The sequence below is a fragment of the Pseudophryne corroboree genome, chromosome 3 (genome assembly GCF_028390025.1).
Source record: "Pseudophryne corroboree isolate aPseCor3 chromosome 3, aPseCor3.hap2, whole genome shotgun sequence".
NCBI lineage: Eukaryota > Metazoa > Chordata > Amphibia > Anura > Myobatrachidae > Pseudophryne > Pseudophryne corroboree.
The window spans coordinates 612,709,643-612,729,225 of NC_086446.1; the positions used below are offsets into that span (position 1 = coordinate 612,709,643).

Here is a 19,583-nt window from a genome sequence, read left to right on the forward strand (position 1 = left end):
GCCTCTCATCTCAACAAGAAGCTCAGGCGGTATTGTTCCAGGTCGAGAGACCCACAGGCAGTGGCGGTAGATGCTCTGACGACTCCATGGGTCTATCAGATGGTGTATGTGTTTCCTCCACTTCCTCTGATCCCAAGAATTCTTAAGCATATAAAAAGGGAAAAGGTTAAAGCAATACTCATTGCCCCGGACTTGCCAAGAAGGGCCTGGTACATGGACCTTCTGGAGATGCTCCTCGAAGATCCGTGGCCTCTACCTCTTCGCAAGGATCTTCTGCAACAGGGCCCGTTCGTCTATCAGGACTTACCATGGCTACGTTTGACGGCATGGAAGTTGAACGGCTGATTCTAGCCAGGAGAGGGATCCTTAACAAGGTTATCCCGACTATGATCCAAGCCTGGAAGGGGTAACGTCTAAGCATTACAATCGTATTTGCAAGAAATGCGTCTCTTGGTATAAGAGCAGAAATTATTCTGCGGTGGAAATTCATCTGGGATGTTTCCTGCTATTTCTGCAGGTAGGTGTGGATGTGGGCCTGCATCTGGGCTCCATAAAAGTCCAGATTTCGGCCTTGTCCATTTTCTTTCAGAAACAATTGGCTTCTCTCCCTGAGGTCCACACGTTCTTGAAAGATGTTCTGCACATCCAACCTCCCTTTGTGCCTCCCACGGCAGATTGGGATCTCAATTTGGTGCTGCAGTTCCTCCAATCTGACTGGTTTGAACCGTTACAGGAGATGGACGTAAAATATCTTACGTGGAAAACCGTCACACTGTTGGCCTTGGCTTCAGCAAGATGTGTGTTGGAGCTGGGGGCTTTTGTCTCACAAATGTCCCTATTTAATTTTCCATGAGGACAGAGCTGAACTCAGAACTCGTCAGCAATTTCTTCCTAAAGCGGTGTCTGCGTTTCACATCAACCAACCTATTGTGGTTCTGGTTGTCACCGACACCTCTGCTACTTCAAAGTCTTTGGATGTTGTGAGGGCTTTGAAGATGTATGTCAAGCGAACAGCTCATCACAGAGAATCTGACTCGCTGTTTGTTCTTTATGATCCCAATAAAATTGGATGTCCTGCGTCAAAGCAGTCCATTGCATGCTGGATCAGGCTTACTATCCAGCATGCTTATTCCACGGTAGGTTTGCCATATCCAATATCTGTACAGGCCCACTCTACTAGGTCGGTGGGTTCTTTCTGGGTGGCTGCCCGGGGTGTCTCGGCTTTACAGCTCTGCTGAGCAGCAACTTAGTCAGGTTCTAACACGTTTGCTAAGTTCTACAAGTTTGATACTTTGGCCTCTGAGGACCTTCAGTTTGGTCAATCAGTTCTGCAAAAACCTCAACACTCTCCCACCCGGTTTGAGAGCTTTGGTACATCCCCATGGTACTAAATGGACCCCAGTATCCTCTAGGACGTAAGAGAAAAAAGGATTTTAATTAGCTACCAGTAACTCCTTTTCTCGTAGTCCGTAGAGGATACTGGGCGCCCGCCCAGTGCTTCGTTCTTCCTGCACTGTTACTTGGTAAAGTAATGTTGGTTCAGCTGTTGTTGTTCCTATTTCAAGTTTGGTTAGCTTGACTTTCCTCTTGTGTGTGTGCTGGTTCAGAATCTCACCATTATCCTTATCTATCCTTCTCTCAAAGTATGGCCGTCTCCTCAGGCAGTTTCCTAGACTGAGTCCGGTAGGTGGGGCGTAGAGGGAGGAGCCAGCCCACACTATCAAATTCTTAAATTGCCCATGGCTCCTAGTGGACCCGTCTATACCCCATGGTACTAAATGGACCCCAGTATAATCTACGAACTACGAGAAAAGGATTTACCTGTAGGTAATTAAAATCCTATTTTTTCAGCCCTCTGCTTGGCCCCACACCCTGCTTCCAGCCATTTATCATTGGCTGCGGGAGGCACCACTCTCAGGGCCTCTGATACAAATCAAAACCATTTTTTTAACAGTATAAAAATGATTAGAATAATATAAAGCATATACTTTTGACACAGAATAAGTGTCATATGTATTTTCTTTGTATTATATTAATCATTAATGACAGGGGAGGCACTGCCTACCCTGACTGCACGTCCCAGATATATGTACTTTGTATGCATATTTTCAAATTATTATTATTATATTATACTATATGATTTTTTGCTATGCACTTGAGAAGAAGTATGTCTTTTATAACTAAAGCACCTACTGTATATTGATTGTGACTACACTCCTGGAACAACTAATTACTGAACTCTGATCCTCCCTTGTCATTTTGTTCTGAGTCAGGGTGTTAGTCCAGTTCACCAAATCTGAGAGCTGCATTTTAAATTTATATTTCTTATCAAGTGAAAAAGGTCTACATTATTGTTGTATATTGGTATACATACAGTTGTGATCATAAGTTTACATACCCTAGCAGAATTTGTGATTTTCTGGCCATTTATCAGAGAATAAGAGTGATAACTCACAAACTTTTCTTTCACTCATGGTTAGTGGTTGGGTGAAGCCATTTATTGTCAAACAACTGTGTCTACTCTTTTTAAATCATAATGACAACAGAAACTACCCAAATGACCCTGATCAAAAGTTTATATACCCTGGAGATTTTGGCCTGATAACATGCACACAAGTTGACACAAACGGGTTTGAATGGCTACTAAAGGTAACCATCCTCACCTGTGATCTGTTTGCTTGTAATCAGTGTGTGTGTGTGTATAAAAGGTCAGTGAGTTTCTGGACTCCTGAAAGACCCTTGCATCTTTCATCCAGTGCTGCACTGACGTGGCTGGATTCTGAGTCATGGGGAAAGCAAAAGAATTGTCAAAGGATCTGCGGGAAAAGGTAATTGAACTGTATAAAACAGGAATGGATATAAAAAGATATCCAAGCAATTGAGAATGCCAATCAGCAGTGTTCAAACTCTAATTAAGAAGTGGAAAATGAGGGATTCTGTGGAAACCAAATCACGGTCAGGTAGACCAACAAAAATTTCAGCCACAACTGCCAGGAAAATTGTTCGGGATGCAAAGAAAAATCCACAAATAACTTCAGCTGAAATACAGGACTTTCTGAAAAAAAGTGGTGTGGTTGTTTCAAGATGCACAATAAGGAGGCATTTGAATAAAAATGCGCTGCATGGTTGAGTTGCCAGAAGAAAGCCATTACTACGCAAATGGCGCAAAGCATCCCGCTTACAATACTCCAAACAGCACAGAGACAAGCTTCAAAACTTCTGGAACAAAGTCATTTGGAGTGATGAGACCAAAATTTTACTTTTTGGCCACAACCATAAACGTTACATTTGGAGAGGAGTCAACAAGGCCTATGATGAAAGGTACACCATTCCTACTGTGAAACGCGGAGGTGGATCGCTGATGTTTTGGGGATGTGTGAGCTACAAAGGCACTGGAAACTTGGCCAAAATTGATGGCAAGATGAATGCAGCATGTTGTCAGAAAATACTGGAGGAAAATTTGCACTCATCAGCCCGGAAGCTGTGCATGGGACCTACTTGGACGTTCCAACATGACAATGATCCAAAACACAAGGCCAAGTCGACCTGTCATTGGCTACAGCATAAAGTAAAGGTTCTGGAGTGGCCATCTCAGTCTCCTGACCTCAATATCATTGAGCCACTCTGGGGAGATCTCAAACGTGCAGTTCATGCAAGACAGCCCAAGAATTTACAGGAACTGGAGGCTTTTTGCCAAGAAGAATGGGCAGCTTTACCATCTGAGAAAATAAAGAGCCTCATCCACAACTACCACAAAAGACATCAAGCTGTCATTGATGTTAAAGGGGGCAATACACGGTATAAAGAACTGGGGTATGTAAACTTTTGATCAGGGTCATTTGGGTAGTTTCTGTTGTCATTATGATTTAAAAAGAGTAAACACAGTTGTTTGACAATAAATGGCTTCACCCAACCACTAACCGTGAGTGAAAGAAAAGTTTGTGAGTTATCATTCATATTCTCTGACAAATGGCCAGAAAATCACAAATTCTGCTAGGGTATGTAAACTTAGGAGCAACAACTGTATACAGCTATATCTATTTAGGATATTAATTTGCGCCCATTAAATTGTATTGCATTTTTGATCTGGCGAAAATACTCCATGCCAGGTTACATTCACAGATGTTTCTTAAGGGCCCTACAGACTGGGCGACCAGCCGCCGAGCTGCCTGACTGCCGATCCGGCGGCGGGGGAGAGGTGACGGGGGGAGTGACGCTCCATAGCAATTATAGCTATTTTATAGATACCTTTTGTTGTACTTGAATGCAATTGATTGCTTACTATGTGTTAAATGTTATTTAGAATATTAACAAATACATTTAATTTTCTTTATTATATGTGTGTTGATACTATTTCAGCCAAAAGACAGTTTTTCTTTTAAATTGATAAGTGCAGTACCATCGATATCTTGTTTTGGGATGTTTTGTTATTCTTCATTGGATAACATTTCTTACTAAGGTGTGCAGTCACGGTCACAGGCATACAGGGGTGCCTGCAGCTGTTGATAACTAGCAACATCATTCAAATTAAAACGTAGACATATAAAGATCTTTATCAGTGCCTAAACAATTAGGGGTGTGGTATAGAGGATCTAGAGTCATTATATCAACAGACACAAGGTTGACATGGACTGAAGGTTGGCATGGACAAAAGGTCGACAAATGAAAGGTTGACACTGGAAAAGGTCAACAAGTACAAAAGATCAACAGTGTCAAAAGGTTGACATGGCAATGGTCGACACAACAATAGTTGACCCTTTTTTTTTAGCATTTTGGGGGTTTGTGTGAATAGTTTTGCTCACAATGCTTTGGGCACGGTGTCTCGCTTCGCTTTGCATACCACACGGTTACTAAAGGTTATGATTTGTGACATGGATAGTCAAGGAAGGAACAAGACCAAAAACCTCCCAAAAACATGTTGATCCTATGAACCTGTCGACCTTTTCCAGTGTTAACATTTTGTCCATGTCAACCTTGTGCCTGTCAACCATATGTGGTCAACCAAATGTATGTCGACCTATAGTCTGGATCCTAACAATTAAGACCAACCATTAAGAAAGCAGTGACCATTATAGAAAAATTTCTAAAGGTTTTTTTGTGTCATTTTCCAGTCTGACCCATTTGCAGGATGTACACTGGAAAACAGAAGCTGGACAAATGAGTTCCTGCTCCTTGGATTTACCAATGAAAGAGACAAAAGTGTCATACTATTTATTTTCTTTTTCCTGATCTATATAATGACCCTTTTGGGAAACATAACCATAATCTCGTTGGCTACAGTGGAGATCACGTTAAGAACACCAATGTATTTCTTTCTAAACAACTTTTCTTACCTTGAGATAGGTTACACTACAACAACTGTACCTAGAATGCTATATCATCTGTTATCTGGAAACATGGCTATATCCTTTAATTCTTGCCTCACTCAGATGTATTTCTTTTTTGTCTTTGGCACCACAGAATTCTTTATTCTGGCACTAATGGGATTTGACCGTTACCTGGCCATCTGTCATCCACTTCATTACACTACAATCATGAACAAACAATTTTGCTACCAGCTAGTGTTAGGATCATGGGTAAGTGGATGTCTAGTTCCAACCGTACCCACAATTGTGCTCTCTCGAAAGCCGTTTTGTGGCTCAAAAATCATCAACCACTTCTTCTGCGATGTTGGCCCATTGGTGAAACTATCGTCACCGGACACATTCTTCCTAGATGTTTTTGTCTTTATGATTTCCGCTGTTGTAGTCCTCAGCTCATTACTGCTTATTACAATATCTTATGTTTTTATAATCTCTGCTATATTAAGAATATCATCATCATCTGGGCGCCACAAGGCTTTCTCAACATGTGCTTCTCATTTTTCTGTCGTAACTATATTTTTTGGTACTGTCATTTTTATGTATGTCCGGCCATCCTCTGTTGAAAATTATCAGATGGACAAAGCTGTATCAGTCTTTTATTCTGTTGTTACACCGGCTCTCAATCCTCTTATTTACAGTTTAAGAAACAACGAGGTAAAAAGAGCCTTGAGGAAAGTCTTCCAAAGAAGACAAAAATCCTTGGAAAGTTTAGGTGTCATTTATTCCATTAAACACAAAGCAAATTTTAGACAACATTAACATCTTCTTTGTCTTGTAAATAAAACGAAAAATTTTCTTAGAAAAAAGACACATACTGTAGGGGGGAATTTAATTGTGCCTGGAAAAAAAACGGGCATTACTGCGGTTATTTGACGGATGTTTTTCCCAGGCAATTCAATTCACAACCCATTTTTATTTTTCTGAAAAAAAAATCCAGTTTTCGTGACAAAAACACATGGGATCTGGGAAAAGTTCCTAGAACTATGTGTTTTCATGATCGTAGCTGTGCGGAAACATCACTTATTGAGGATTTTGTTTCGGGACCTCAGTGGGTCCTTAAAAAAAAAATTAAGTACAGTAAGTGCTGGCATTGGGGCGAATTGGATAGCTCCAGGGGGATCAATTAGCTGTGTAAATTACTGTGGCTAATTGAATTCTCCCCATAAAGGTAGACCAGAAAATAAATGCATTCCCACCGTGCAGCTCATTCAGCCTAATTCATGGTTGGGCGGTCCCCCTAACCGAACCTGTTTTCTAAGTGCTCTGTGAGTAGAATGCTGCCACAGTTGTACTTGGTGATGTGCATTGTTAAAAAGGACTCTACGCTACAAAATCCATCTGAGTGTTATCCAATTCTTGAATGCGCAGAAAGCGAAACATGCCAAAATATATCCTCACTTAGAGCAGGTGTATGGTGATGTGAAAAAGTGGTGTGAAATCTTCACTAATGGATGAAAAAATGTGCATGACAAAGAATAACCATTACCGCCATCACAGTGTTGGGTGGGAGGTTTTCAATCATCCATCCTATAGACCAGACCTTGCTCAAAGCATTTTTCACCTGTTCACTAAGCTCAAAGAGTTGAGCAGAAAACATTTTGCAAGTGATGAGTTGAAGCTTGCAGTTAACAACTAGTTTAATGGACTGGAGGCAGCAGAGTACAAGAATAAGATTCTAAAGCTTGTGGGCAGATATGATAAATACTTATATGAAGGAGACGATTATGTAGAGAAATAGACTGAGGTAAAAGTAAAAAAAATAAAATAAATTGTTTTTTCTCTAACAGTCTTTATGTTCTGGATACGCCATAATTTCTGGCAAGGAGTATAATACAAAAATAGAATTTTAATTACTTTTACTTTTAAATCCATTTCTCATAGCCCATAAGGGATATTGGGGAATCTAGTACGATGGGGTATAGACAGGGTCCAAAGGAGCTTTAAATTTCTTCAACTGGTTGTGCTGGCTCCTCCCCTCTATGCCCCCTCCCACAGGCAGTTATAGGTAAAAACGTGCCCGAAGGCGAAAGGACATATATGAGAGAAGGAAATATGATAACAAAGAGTTGTGAGATTTACATACCAGCACACCACTAACATACAACTACCAGCAATAGCTGGCAACAACAACAGCAACAGCTGAACAGGTAACCAAATTACAAGAACCTGCAGAAAAGTCAACGCACTGAGGCAGGCACCCAATATCCCTTATGTACGACGTGAAAAGGATTTACTGGTAGGTAATTAAAATCCATTTTCTCTTGCATCCATAAGGGATATTGGGGAATCTAGTATGATGGGGACGTCCCAAAGCATCCAAAACGGGCGGGAACATGTGGAGACTGCTGCAGTACCGCCTGCCCAAACTGGGTATCTTCTTTGGCCAGGGTATCAAACTTGTAGAACTTCACAAAAGTGTTCTTCCCCGACCATGTAGCAGCTCAGCAAAGTTGTAAGGCCGAGACTCCACGGGCAGCCACCCAGGAAGAACCCACTGGTCTTGTAGAGTGGGCCTTCAGAGATTTAGGAACAGGTAAGGCAGCAGACACATAGGCCTGCTGAATAGTAAACCTAATCCAATGAGCAATGGACAGCTTTGAAGCAGGACAACCCTTTTTCTGTGCATCTTACAGCACGAACAAAGAATCTGTCTTTCTGATCTGAGCCGTTCTTTTGACATAGATTTTTAAGGCTCGCACAGCATCCAATGCCTCCGGAGGAGCAGAAGCACCAGAATTGGACGGAATCACAATAGGCTGATTCAAGTGAAACACAGAGACAACCTTCGGTAGGAACTGCTGCCTAGTGTGGATCTCCGCTCTGTCTTCGTAAAAGACCAAGTATGGACTTTTACACGACAAGGCCCCCAATTCTGAGACACGTCGAACAGAAGCCAGGGCCAGTAACATCACCGTCTTCCACGTGAGGTACTTGTCTTCATAGGTGTGCGCAGGGGGGGGTGCCTGGTGCGCACAGGCACCCCCTAATGTCTGGCACCCCTATCTCACATGCCTGATGCAGCGATCGCTGAGCAGGCTGATTACTGTCCTCTCTGCGCTGCACCCTGTCAGGACTGCATTACTGACCGGACGCCTGGGTTAATCAAGGGTGCCACTGACACCGGCTTTCAAATTCCCAGCTCCACCTCCATGTACAAAAACAGCGTGATGTGACGTGATTATGTCATGCTGCTCGCATGCCCACCCACCACATGCCCACCTCTCTCCTTCTATGTTATGCCAACGCCAGCCACTGATGAGGAGCAGCATGCAGCCAGCATTCCTCTTAGGAAGACAAATACTGGCAGGCGGTCAGCAGCAGCATTGACACGTCACTCGTTTTTTCCAGCAGCAGCAGTACTAGTCTGCGACTGTCAGTGAGTGACTGACTTGTAAGTAAGCTACTGCAGCTTGCAGAGGAAAGAGAGGGGTGACAGCCCAGGCTGAGGTGGAGCAGTGCAATTGCAGTGAGTGCCATCAGGGGTGTTTGTTTGGTGCACACCACAACATCTGACAATGTATCTGCTTTATTAGGCTTGGTACAAAGGTGGATATTTTATATGCGTTGACCATCAATAGATGGTGCTAGACACGGTCAAAAGGCGGTGCTAGACACACCCCTCCGACGGTGCACCCTCTAAAAAAATGTGCACGCCAGTGCTTGTCTTCTATCGTCATCAGAGGTTAAAATCAGGAGGACTGTAGAAATTCCACTATACTACATTCAGATCCCAGGGTGCGATAGGCTGGATGTGGAGTACCCCTTGCAAGAAGGTCTGACATTCTGGCAACACTGCCAATTTCTTTTGGAAGAAAATAGGATTTTAATACCTACCGGTAAATCCTTTTCTCTTAGTCTGTAGAGGATGCTGGGGACTCCAAAAGGACCATGGGGTATAGATGGGATCCGCAGGAGACATGGGCATTTTAAGACTTTAATGGGCGTGAACTGGCTCCTCCCTCTATGCCCCTCCTCCAGACCTCAGTTATAAGAACTGTGCCCAGAGGAGACGGACATTTCGAGGAAAAGGATTTTGTTAAACTAAGGGGGAGATACCTACCAGCTCACACCACAACACACCGTACAACATGGTATACAACTAAAACCAGTTAACAGCGTGAACCAAAGAGATCAGCAACAGGCTGACCTTTAGCAAAACACAACCTTTGTGCAACATACGCAGTAACTATTTACAATTACTGCAGATAGAGACCGCACTGGGACGGGCGCCCAGCATCCTCTACGGACTAAGAGAAAAGGATTTACTGGTAGGTATTAAAAATACTATTTTCTCCTTTGTCCTAGAGGATGCTGGGGACTCCAAAAGGACCATGGGGTTTATACCAAAGCTTCAGACCGGGCGGGAGAGTGCTGATGACTCTGCAGCACCGATTGAGCAAACATGAGGTCCTCATCAGCCAGGGTATCAAACTTGTAGAATTTTGCAAAAGTGTTTGAACCCGACCAAGTAGCTGCTCGGCAAAATTGTAATGCCGAGACGCCTCGGGCAGCCGACCAAGATGAGCCCACCTTCCTAGTGGAATGGGCTTTCACCAATTTCGGTAACGGTAATCCAGCCGTAGAATGAGCCTGCTGAAACGTATTACAGAGCCAGCGTGCAATAGTCTGCTTAGAAGCAGGAGCGCCAACCTTGTTGGCCGCATACAGGACAAACAGCGCTCTGTTTTCCTAACACGAGCCGTTCTGGCTACACAAATTTTCAAAGCTCTGACCACATCAAGAGACTTGGAATCCGCCAAGGCTTCAGTAGCCACAGGCACCACAATAGGTTGGTTCATGAAAACCACCTTAGGCAGAAATTGTTGACGAGTTCTCAATTCCGCTCTATCCACATGGAAAATCAGATAGGGGCTTTTGTGAGACAAAGCCGCCAATTCGGACACCCGCCTTGCGGACGCCAAGGCCAAGAGCATGACCACTTTCCAAGTGAGAAATTTCAACTCAACCTTTTGTAAAGGTTCAAACCAATGTGACGTAAGGAACTGTAACACCACGTTAAGGTCCCATGGTGCCACTGGGGGCACAAAGGGAGGTTGGATGAGCAGCACACCCTTCACAAAAGTCTGTACTTCTGGAAGTGAGGCCAATTCCCTTTGAAAGAAAATTTATAAGGCCGAAACCTGCACTTTAATGGAGCCTAACTTCAGGCCCGCAACCACACCTGCTTGCAAAAAGTGGAGAAAACAACCCAGCTGAAATTCTTCCGTAGGAGCCTTCTTGGATTCGCACCAAGACACATATTTTCACCAAATATGGTGATAATGCTTCGCCATTACCTCCTTTCTAGCTTTAAGTAGAGTGGGGATGACTTCCCCGGGAATACCCTTTCTAGCTAGGATTTGGCGTTCAACCGCCATACCATCAAACGCCACCGCGGTAAGTCCTGGAACATGCAGTGACCCTGCTGTAACAGGTCCTCTCTTAGAGGAAGAGGCCAGGGATCTCCTGTGAGTAATTCCTGAAGATCCGGATACCAGGCCCCCGTGGCCAATCTGGAACAACGAGTATCGCCTGAACCCTTGTTCTTCCTATGATCCTTATCACCTTTGGGATGAGTGGAAGTGGAGGGAACACATAGACCGCCTGAAACACCCACGGTGTCACCAGTGCGTCCACTGCTATTGCTTGAGGGTCCCTCGACCTGGAACAATATGTCTGAAGCTTCTTGTTGAGGCGAGACGCCATCATGTCTATTTGAGGAAGTCCCCAACAACTTGTCACTTCTGCAAAGACCTCTTGATGAAGACCCAACTCTCCTGGATGGAGATCGTGTCTGCTGAGGAAGTCTGCTTCTCAGTTGTCCACTCTGGGAATGAAGACCGCTGATAGAGCGCTTGCATGTTTTTCCACCCATCGAAGAATCTTGGTGGCCTCCTCCATCGCCGCTCTGCTCTTTGTTCCGCCCTGGCAGTTTACGTGCGCCACGGCTGTAATGTTGTCCGACTGAATCAGGACGGGCCGGTCGCGAAGAAGATGTTCCGCTTGCCAAAGGCCATTGTAGGTGGCCCTAAACTCCAGCACGTTTATGTGCAGACAAGCTTTCTGGCTTGACCATTTTCCCTGGAAATTTTGTCCCTGTGTGACTGCTCCCCAACCTCGGAGACTCGCGTCCGTGGTCACCAGAACCCAATCCTGGATCCCGAACCTGCAACCCTCTAGAAGGTGAGAACTTTGGAGCCACCACAGGCCAGTACTCGAGTGCAGTGATGAATCAACACTGTTGGCGGTTTCCGAAGTTCCTTGACCATGTTCTGGAGTTCCTGAGCCTTTTCCAACGGGAGAAAGATCCTCTGCAGTTCCGTGTCCAGAATCATGCCCAAAAACGACAGCCGAGTTGTCGGAATCAACTGCGACTTTGGTAAATTTAGGAGCCAGCCATGTTGTTGCAGCACCTTCAGGGAGAGCGCAACGCTTTTTAGTAACTGCTCCCTTGACCTCGCCTTTATCAGGAGATCGTCCAAGTATGTGATAAATGTGACCCCTGTGCTTGCGCAGTAGCACCATCATTTCCGCCATTACTTTGGTGAAAATCCTCGGGGCCGTGGAAAGACCAAACGGCAACGTCTGAAATTGGTAGTGACAATCCTGAACAGCGAACCTCAGGAACGCCTGAGGAGGATATATGGGGACATGTAGGTATACATCCTTTATGTCGACTGACACCATAAAATCCCCCCCCCCCTCCAAACTGGAGATCACAGCTCTGAGAGATTCCATCTAGAATTTGAATCTTTTTAAATACAGGTTGAGGGATTTGAAGTTCAGAATCGGTCTGACCGAGCCATCCGGCTTCGGGACCACGAACAGGGTTGAATAAAACCCCTTTCCCCTGTTGTAACGGGGGAACCGTGACAATGACTTGCTGGTGACACAGCTTTTGTATCGCAGGACACACTACCTCTCTCTCTGGGGAGAAACTGGTAAGGCCGATTTGAAAAATCGGTGTGGAGGCACGTCTTGGAACTCCAGCATGTATCCTTGGATCACAATTTCCAGCACCCAAGAATCCAGGCCCGAGTGAACCCAGACCTGACGAAGAGCTGAAGATGTGTCCCCACAGAGGAGCCCCAGCGTTATGCGGTGGATTTAGTAGAAGCCGGGGAGGTCTTCTGCTCCTGGGAGCTTGCCACAGCCGGCGATCTTTTTCCTCTTCCCTTACCTCTGGCCGTGAGGAAGGACGATCCACGTCCTTTTCTGAATTTATGAGACCGAAAGGACTGTATCTGGTATGGAGGCGTTTTCTTTTGCTGTGGAGGGACAAAAGGCAAAAAAGAAGCCTTACCCGCGGTAGCTGTAGAAACCAGGTCCGCGAGGCCCTCACCAAATAAAACTTCACCTTTGAAGGGCAGGGTCTCCATAGCCTTTTTAGAGTCAGCAGCACCATTCCACTGATGAATCCACAACGCCCTCCTAGCCGAGACTGCCATAGCATTGGCCCTTGATCCAAAGAGGCCAATATCTCTTGCTGCTTCCCTTAGATATATTGCTGCGTCCCTGATATGACCCAGCGTCAAAAGTACGTTATCCTTATCTAGGGTGTCTATGTCAGATGACAAGTTATCTGCCCACCTTTCAATAGCGCTACTCCCCCATGCCGACGCCACAGCCGGCCTGAGCAGCGTACCCGGAGTAACAAAAATAGATTTTAAGGTAGTTTCCTGCTTACGATCCGCAGGATCCTTTGGGGCCGCCGTGTCAGGGGACGGTAGCGCCACCTTTTTTGGACAAACGCGTCAGAGCTTTGTCCACCGTGGGTGAGGATTCCCACCGTAACCTATCCTGAGAGGGAAAAGGATACGCCATAGCAATCCTCCTGGGAATCTGCAGTCTCCTTTCAGGGGTTTCCCAAGCTTTTTCAAAAAGAGCGTTCAGTTCATGAGAGGGAGGAAACATTACCTCAGGTTTCTTTCCCTTAAACGTACAGACCCTTGTGTCAGGGACAGTGGGGTCTTCTGATATGTAACACCCCTTTAATTGCCACAATCATGTACTGAATACTCTTGGCCACCTTAGGATGTAACTTGGCCTCATCATAATCGACACGAGTCGGAATCCGTGTCGGTATCAGTGTTTGCTATCTGGGTAAATGAACGTTTCTGCGACCCTGAGGGGGCCAGAGATTGTGACAAACCATCTCCCATGGATTGTCTCCATGCTTGGTTCTGAGACTCAGATTTGTCTAACCTCTTATGCAATAAAGTCACACTTGCATTTAAAACATTCCACATATCTACCCAATCAGCAGTCGGCGGTGCTGACTGAGTCACTCCCACATTCTGTTCAGTCTCCACACCAGCCTCCTCCCGGGAAGAGCTTCCAACCTCAGACATGTCGACACACGCGCATCGACACCCCCAAACACACTGGGCTATAGGGTTCAGACCCACAGTAAGGTCCTTCAGAGAGACAGAAAAGGAGTTTTCCAGCTCACACCCAGCGCCTCACCAGTCTGAATGAATTAAATAACGCCCCAGACCTGTAAGCGCTTTTATACCAAATAAGCAACACCAAAATTTTGTGCCCCCCCTTCTTTTCGTGTACAGCAGTCAAGGGCTAGGAGCAGCGTCTCTGCAGCAAGCTGTGGAGAAAATGGCGCTGTTAGAGCTGAAGGAGGAAGCCCCGCCCCCTACCCGGGAACGAACAGCTAGGCGCACCAGGTGATCAGACCCTCTGGAGCTAATGTCCAGTAGCCTAAGAAGCAGAGCCTTTGAACTCACAGAAGTAGGTCTGCTTCTCTCCCCTCAGTCCCACGAAGCAGAGAGCCTGTTGCCAGCAGTGCTCCCTGAAAATAATAAACCTAACAAAAGTCTTTTTTAGAGAAACTCAGTAGAGCTCCCCTAGTGTGCACCCAGTCTCCTCTGGGCACAGAATCTAACTGAGGTCTGGAGGAGGGGCATAGAGGGAGGAGCCAGTTCACGCCCATTAAAGTTTTAAAGTGCCCATCTCTCCTGCGGATCCCCATGGTCCTTTTGGAGTCCCCAGCATCCTCTAGGACAAAGGAGAAAATGGAGAGGGCTGAAATCTAGACCTTAATGGAACCCAGACGTTTCCGCCTGCTGAGTTTCACTTGGGACGTTTCTTACGTTTCCTGCAGGTTGGTAGGAAACCAACCTGCAGGAAACGTAAGAAACGTCCCAAGTGAAACTCAGCAGGCGGAAACGTGCGTTCCTCGCACCAAGTACATATCTCCTCCAGATATGATGATAGTGCTTTGACGTCACAGGTTTCCTGGCCTGAACCATGGTAGCAATAACCTTCTTGGAAAGGCCCTTGTGAGCTAGGATGTTCCGCTCAACCTCCATGCCATCAAACGAAGTCGACATAAGTCCGGGTAGACAAACGATCCTTTTTGAAGAAGATCTCTTTGTAGTGGTAGAGGCCAAGGGTCTTCGACGGACATGTCCAGAAGATCCGCGTACTACGCCCTCCGAGGCGAATCCGGGGCAATGAGTATTGCCTGGACTCCCTGATTTCTGATGCTCGATCACCCTTGGGAGCAACGGAATCGGAGGAAACAGGTAGACCAGCCGGTAAGGCCAAGGCGACGTCAGTGCGTCTACTGCCCTCGCCTGAGGGTCCCTGGTTCGTGTGCAATACCAGTGAAGCTTCTTTTTGAGACGAGAAGCCATCATGTCTATTTGCGGGTATCCCCACCGGTTGGTGACCTGCTGGTGGAGTCCCCACTCCCCTGGGTGGAGATCGTGACGACTGAATCCCGAACCTGCAGCGATAAACTACTGCGTGCGAACGGGTTGGAATGACCCCCATTGTCCGACTGAACCTGAATGGCCTGATCTTGTAGAAGACCGTTGTACACGGCCCTTAGTTCCAGAATGTTTATCGGAAGGATGGATTCCAGACTTGACCACCTTCCTTCGAAGTTTTCCCCTTGGGTGACTGCACCCCAACCTCTGAGACTTACATCCGTGGTTAAGAGGAGCCAATTCTGAATCCCGAACCTGCAGCCCTCTAGTAGGTGAGAAGTTTGCAGCCACCAGAGGAGCGAGATTCTGGCTTTCGGTGACAGACGTATCCTCTGGTGCATGTGAAGATGAGATCCCGACCATTTGTCCAGGAGATCCAGTTGGAAAGACCGTGCATGAAATCTTCTGTACTGTAGAGCCTCGTAGGAGGCAACCATCTTCCCCAGAAGGCGAATGCACTGATGAACCGATACCCGGGTTGGCTTCAGCACATCCCAGACCATCGTTTGTATCACCAACGCTTTCTCCACCAGCAGAAACACCCTCTGTACTTCCGTGTCGAGGATCATCCACAGGAAGGACAGTCTCCTTGTCGGCGCCAAATGTGACTTTGGAAGATTCAGTGTCCATCCATGAGCCCGGAGTAGTTGAGTTGAGAGAGCAATGCTCCATAACAGCTTCTCCCTGGAAGACGCTTTTATCAGCAGATCGTCCAGGTAAGGAATTATGTTCACACCCTGCTTGCGGAGGAGCGGCATCATCTCTGCCATGACCTTGATGAACACCCTCTGTGCCTTGAAGAGGCCAAACGGCAGTGCCTGGAACTGATAATGACAGTCCAGCAGTGCAAATCTTAGATAAGCCTGGTGTGGCGGCCAGATCGGAATGTGAAGGTATGCATCCTTGATATCTAGGGATACCAGAAATTCCCCCTCCTCCAGACCTGAAATTACCGCTCTCAGAGACTCCATCTTGAATTTGAATTCCCTCAAATAAGGGTTCAATGATTTTAGGTTCAATATTGGCCTGACCGAACCATCCGGTTTCGGTACCACAAACAGGTTTGAGTAATAACCCTTGTTTGTTAGATGAGGTGGAACTGGAACAATGACCTTAGTAATTTTTGAATGGCTTCCTGTAGGATAGCACTTTCTGTCAGCAAAGCTGGTAAGCCTAATTTGAAGAATCTGTGAGGTGGGAGTTCTTGAAACTCCAGTCTGTACACCTGGGTAACAATATTTTGTACCCAGGGGTCTAGGCCTGATGACGCCCAGACATGACTCAAATTTCTGAGTCTTGCTCCCACCTGCCCGATCTCCAGGCTGGGCGATCCACCACCATGCCGAGGATTTTGAGGAAGCAGAACCAGGTTTCTGGTCCTGGGAACCTGTTGGAGCAGGTTTTCTGGATTTCCCCCGACCTCCTCTAAAGAAAGTGGAAGGGCGTTTGGACTTTTTAACTTTCGTGGTCCAAAAGGACTGCATAGTAGACGTAGGATAAGATTTCCTAGTCGGCGGTGTTGCTGAGGGAAGGAAGGTTGACTTACCCGCTGTTGCCGTGGAGATCCACGCATCTAATGCTTCCCCAAACAGAGCCTGACCCGTGAAAGGCAGGTTCTCCACACTTTTCTTGGATTCCGCATCCGCAGACCATTGGCGCATCCAGAGTCCCTTGCGTGCCTAGACAGCCATGGAAGAAGCCCTCGCATTAAGATGGCCAAGGTCCTTCATGGCCTCCACCATGAAACCTGCAGAATCCTGTATGTGACGTAAAAACAATTCAATGTCACTTCTATCTATAGAATCTAATTCCTCTAGTAATGTGCCTGACCACTTTACTATGGCTTTAGAAATCCATGCACAGGCAATAGTGGGTCTTAAAGCTACGCCAGTAGCTGTGTATAGTGATTTGAGGAGTGGATACCAGAGGTAGAAAGGAGGCTTTGCTGGGATAAACATAAAACCATGTCCATAGCGCAGTCTTTATCGTTAACAGCCAAGCAGGACAACACAACTTGAATGTAACTAGACGCCTTCAAATAGAGAAATAGGGGTATAACTAAGTTGGGTAATTTTTCCTGCAGTTGATACCTAGGGGGTCATTCCGAGTTGATTGCTAGCTGCCGTTGTTCGCTGCGTAGCGCTCAGTGAAAAAAAGGCTAATCTGCGTATGCACCGCAATACACAGGCGCGTCGTACGGGTACGAAGTTCTTAGTGGTTTTGCACTGGTTCTAGCTATGATTCCAATCGCACAGCCGAACGCAAGTAGAGTGACAGAAAGAGGACGCTTCTGGGTGTCAACTGACCGTTTTATGGGAGTGTTTGGAAAAACGCAGGCGTGGCCGAGCGTTTGCTGGGTGGGTATCTGACGTCATTACCATATCGTTCGTCACAGCAATCATCACACAGGATAAGTAACAACAGGGATGGTCTTGTTTTGCACAAATGTGTTTGCAGGCGCTCTGCTGCACAGGCGTTCGCACTCCCGCAAAGCGAAAATACACTCCCCCGTGGGCGGTGACTATGCGTTTGCACGGCTGCTAAAAACTGCTAGCGAGCGAACAACTCGGAATGACCCCTCTAGTGAGCACTGTTTTAGAATCCATATGTAAAAACTGGTGGATCAACCTAAGACCAGCTTTGTGCCAGATCCTAAATATCGGTGATACAGCCTGCGGTGCAAAATTGGGATTTCCCCATAGTGGTTAAAATATAGAAGTATATTGTGACACCTTCAGGGAGCGTCAAACCGCTCTCCAAGCCGTACAGGTACAATGTAACAATATATTATAAGTGGCTAATGGCGGAAGGGATTGGGGAGGGGTGTGTAAAAGTGCTGCCAGATTCCAATCCAGGAGAAAAACCTGTGCTAATGATGTAAAGTATAAGTATTGGAACCCATAATCCAGTCTAAAGCAATCCTGCAGTTGGCAGCTAGAGAGTAAGTACGTATACAGATGGAGGCGCACTCATTCAGTGCGGCTCCATCGCAGGCGTGCACACCGGGCGTGACTAGGCGATCCGTCCGCCTAGTCCTGTCAGGAGTGCACAGAGATGCTCTACATTTCCAGTGAATGGGGGCGCATATCCATCACGGACGTGCGCACCCCGGAGGGAGACGCTCTCAGCGTTAGGCGCGCCAGGCACAGACAGAGCCACGATTAGCGTGGCTCCATCTGTACAGGGTAAATTAATACCACCCCTTTCTCTGGGTTGTCGAAGCTTAAAAAGAGAGACATGCGGCTTTATACCCACCCTAATAAACTTTGTTAGAGCTTTATCAAACATAGACAGAGCCCGTTTAGGGGGAATTATAGGGAGAATCTGTAGGACATAAAGGAAGTGGTAAAAAACAAATCATTTTGTACAGGTAACCTCTGCCCTTATAGGACAATGGTAAATGCGCCCATTTTGCCATGTCCAACAGGGTCCTAGAAAATAAAGGGACGTAATTCAATTTGTATAAGTCAGAGGGGTGAGAGGAGATTTTAATGCCCAAATAAGTGATAGAATTGCCTGGGGCCCACTTAAAGGGAAAATAGGAACCACATTCCATTGTGGCCTGAGGGAAAAAGGCTAAAGCCTCCGTTTTTGTACAATTCATTTTAAAACCCGCCACTAGTTCAAAGTTGTCTAATAGGGAGGTCAAGAGTGGGATTGCTCTCGTTCGAATTAGAAAAATAAAGTAAAAGGCCATCAGCAAAAGCTGAAAATATGATTTCTGAGGAGGCCCGTTGAATACCCACCCAGTCAGATTCCTTTATAAATTTACGTAGGAGAGGGTCCAGCTCCAAATTAAAGAGGAGCAGGGAAAGGGGGCACCCCTGCCTTGTGCCTGTGTGGAGACTGAATGAGCGGGTATTCGAAGAATTAATCGTCATAAAGGCCTTAGCTTGATGATACAAGGTGTTAAAAATATATGTGTGAACTCTGGACCCTAGGCTTGGTGCAAAAAGATTCTATTCAAATGGGCCCATGATACCCTATTGAATGCCTTATCTGCAATATTATCCCTCTCATTACCCTGGTGAGTTTTAAACAACGCAGCCATCAATAAACGGACATTATGCACAGAGTGACGGTTTTTCAAAAACTCAGTTTGAGCAGGGTGGAGCAATTTGGGCAGAATAGACTAAAGGTGGTTAGCTATAAGCTTAGAAAATATCTTGAAATCCTGATTTTATAAGGAAATCGGCCGATAGGAGGCCTACTTGGGCAGGGTCTTTGATAGGTTTAAGGAGCACTATCATTCTGGCTGCATTAAAATCCGATGGGGCCTGGTTACCACTGAGAATGGAGTTAAACAATTTAGTAAGATGGGAAACAATATGGGGCAGAAGAAGCTTGTAATAGGACCCAGAGAAGCCATCCGAGCCAGGCGTCTTGCCTTTAGGCAAAGACTTTATAATGGACTCTATTTCCAATGCTGATATGGCTGAGGTGAGATAGGCTTTATCGTCTGGGTCCAGGTGAGGGAGAGAGGCTTGGGACAAAA

At 46.0% G+C, this 19,583-nt stretch overlaps 1 protein-coding gene across 1 annotated transcript in view; it reads left to right on the forward strand.

The window, feature by feature from the left end:
* LOC135057353 (olfactory receptor 6C4-like) overlaps window positions 1-6,122 on the forward strand; it is a 171,592-nt gene extending 165,470 nt beyond the window's left edge. Inside the window, exon 2 of the mRNA XM_063963243.1 lies at window positions 5,112-6,122. Coding sequence (XP_063819313.1) covers window positions 5,112-6,122 — 1,011 coding nt within the window. The remainder of the gene's footprint in view (window positions 1-5,111) is intronic.
* The last annotated feature ends 13,461 nt before the right edge of the window (window positions 6,123-19,583 follow it).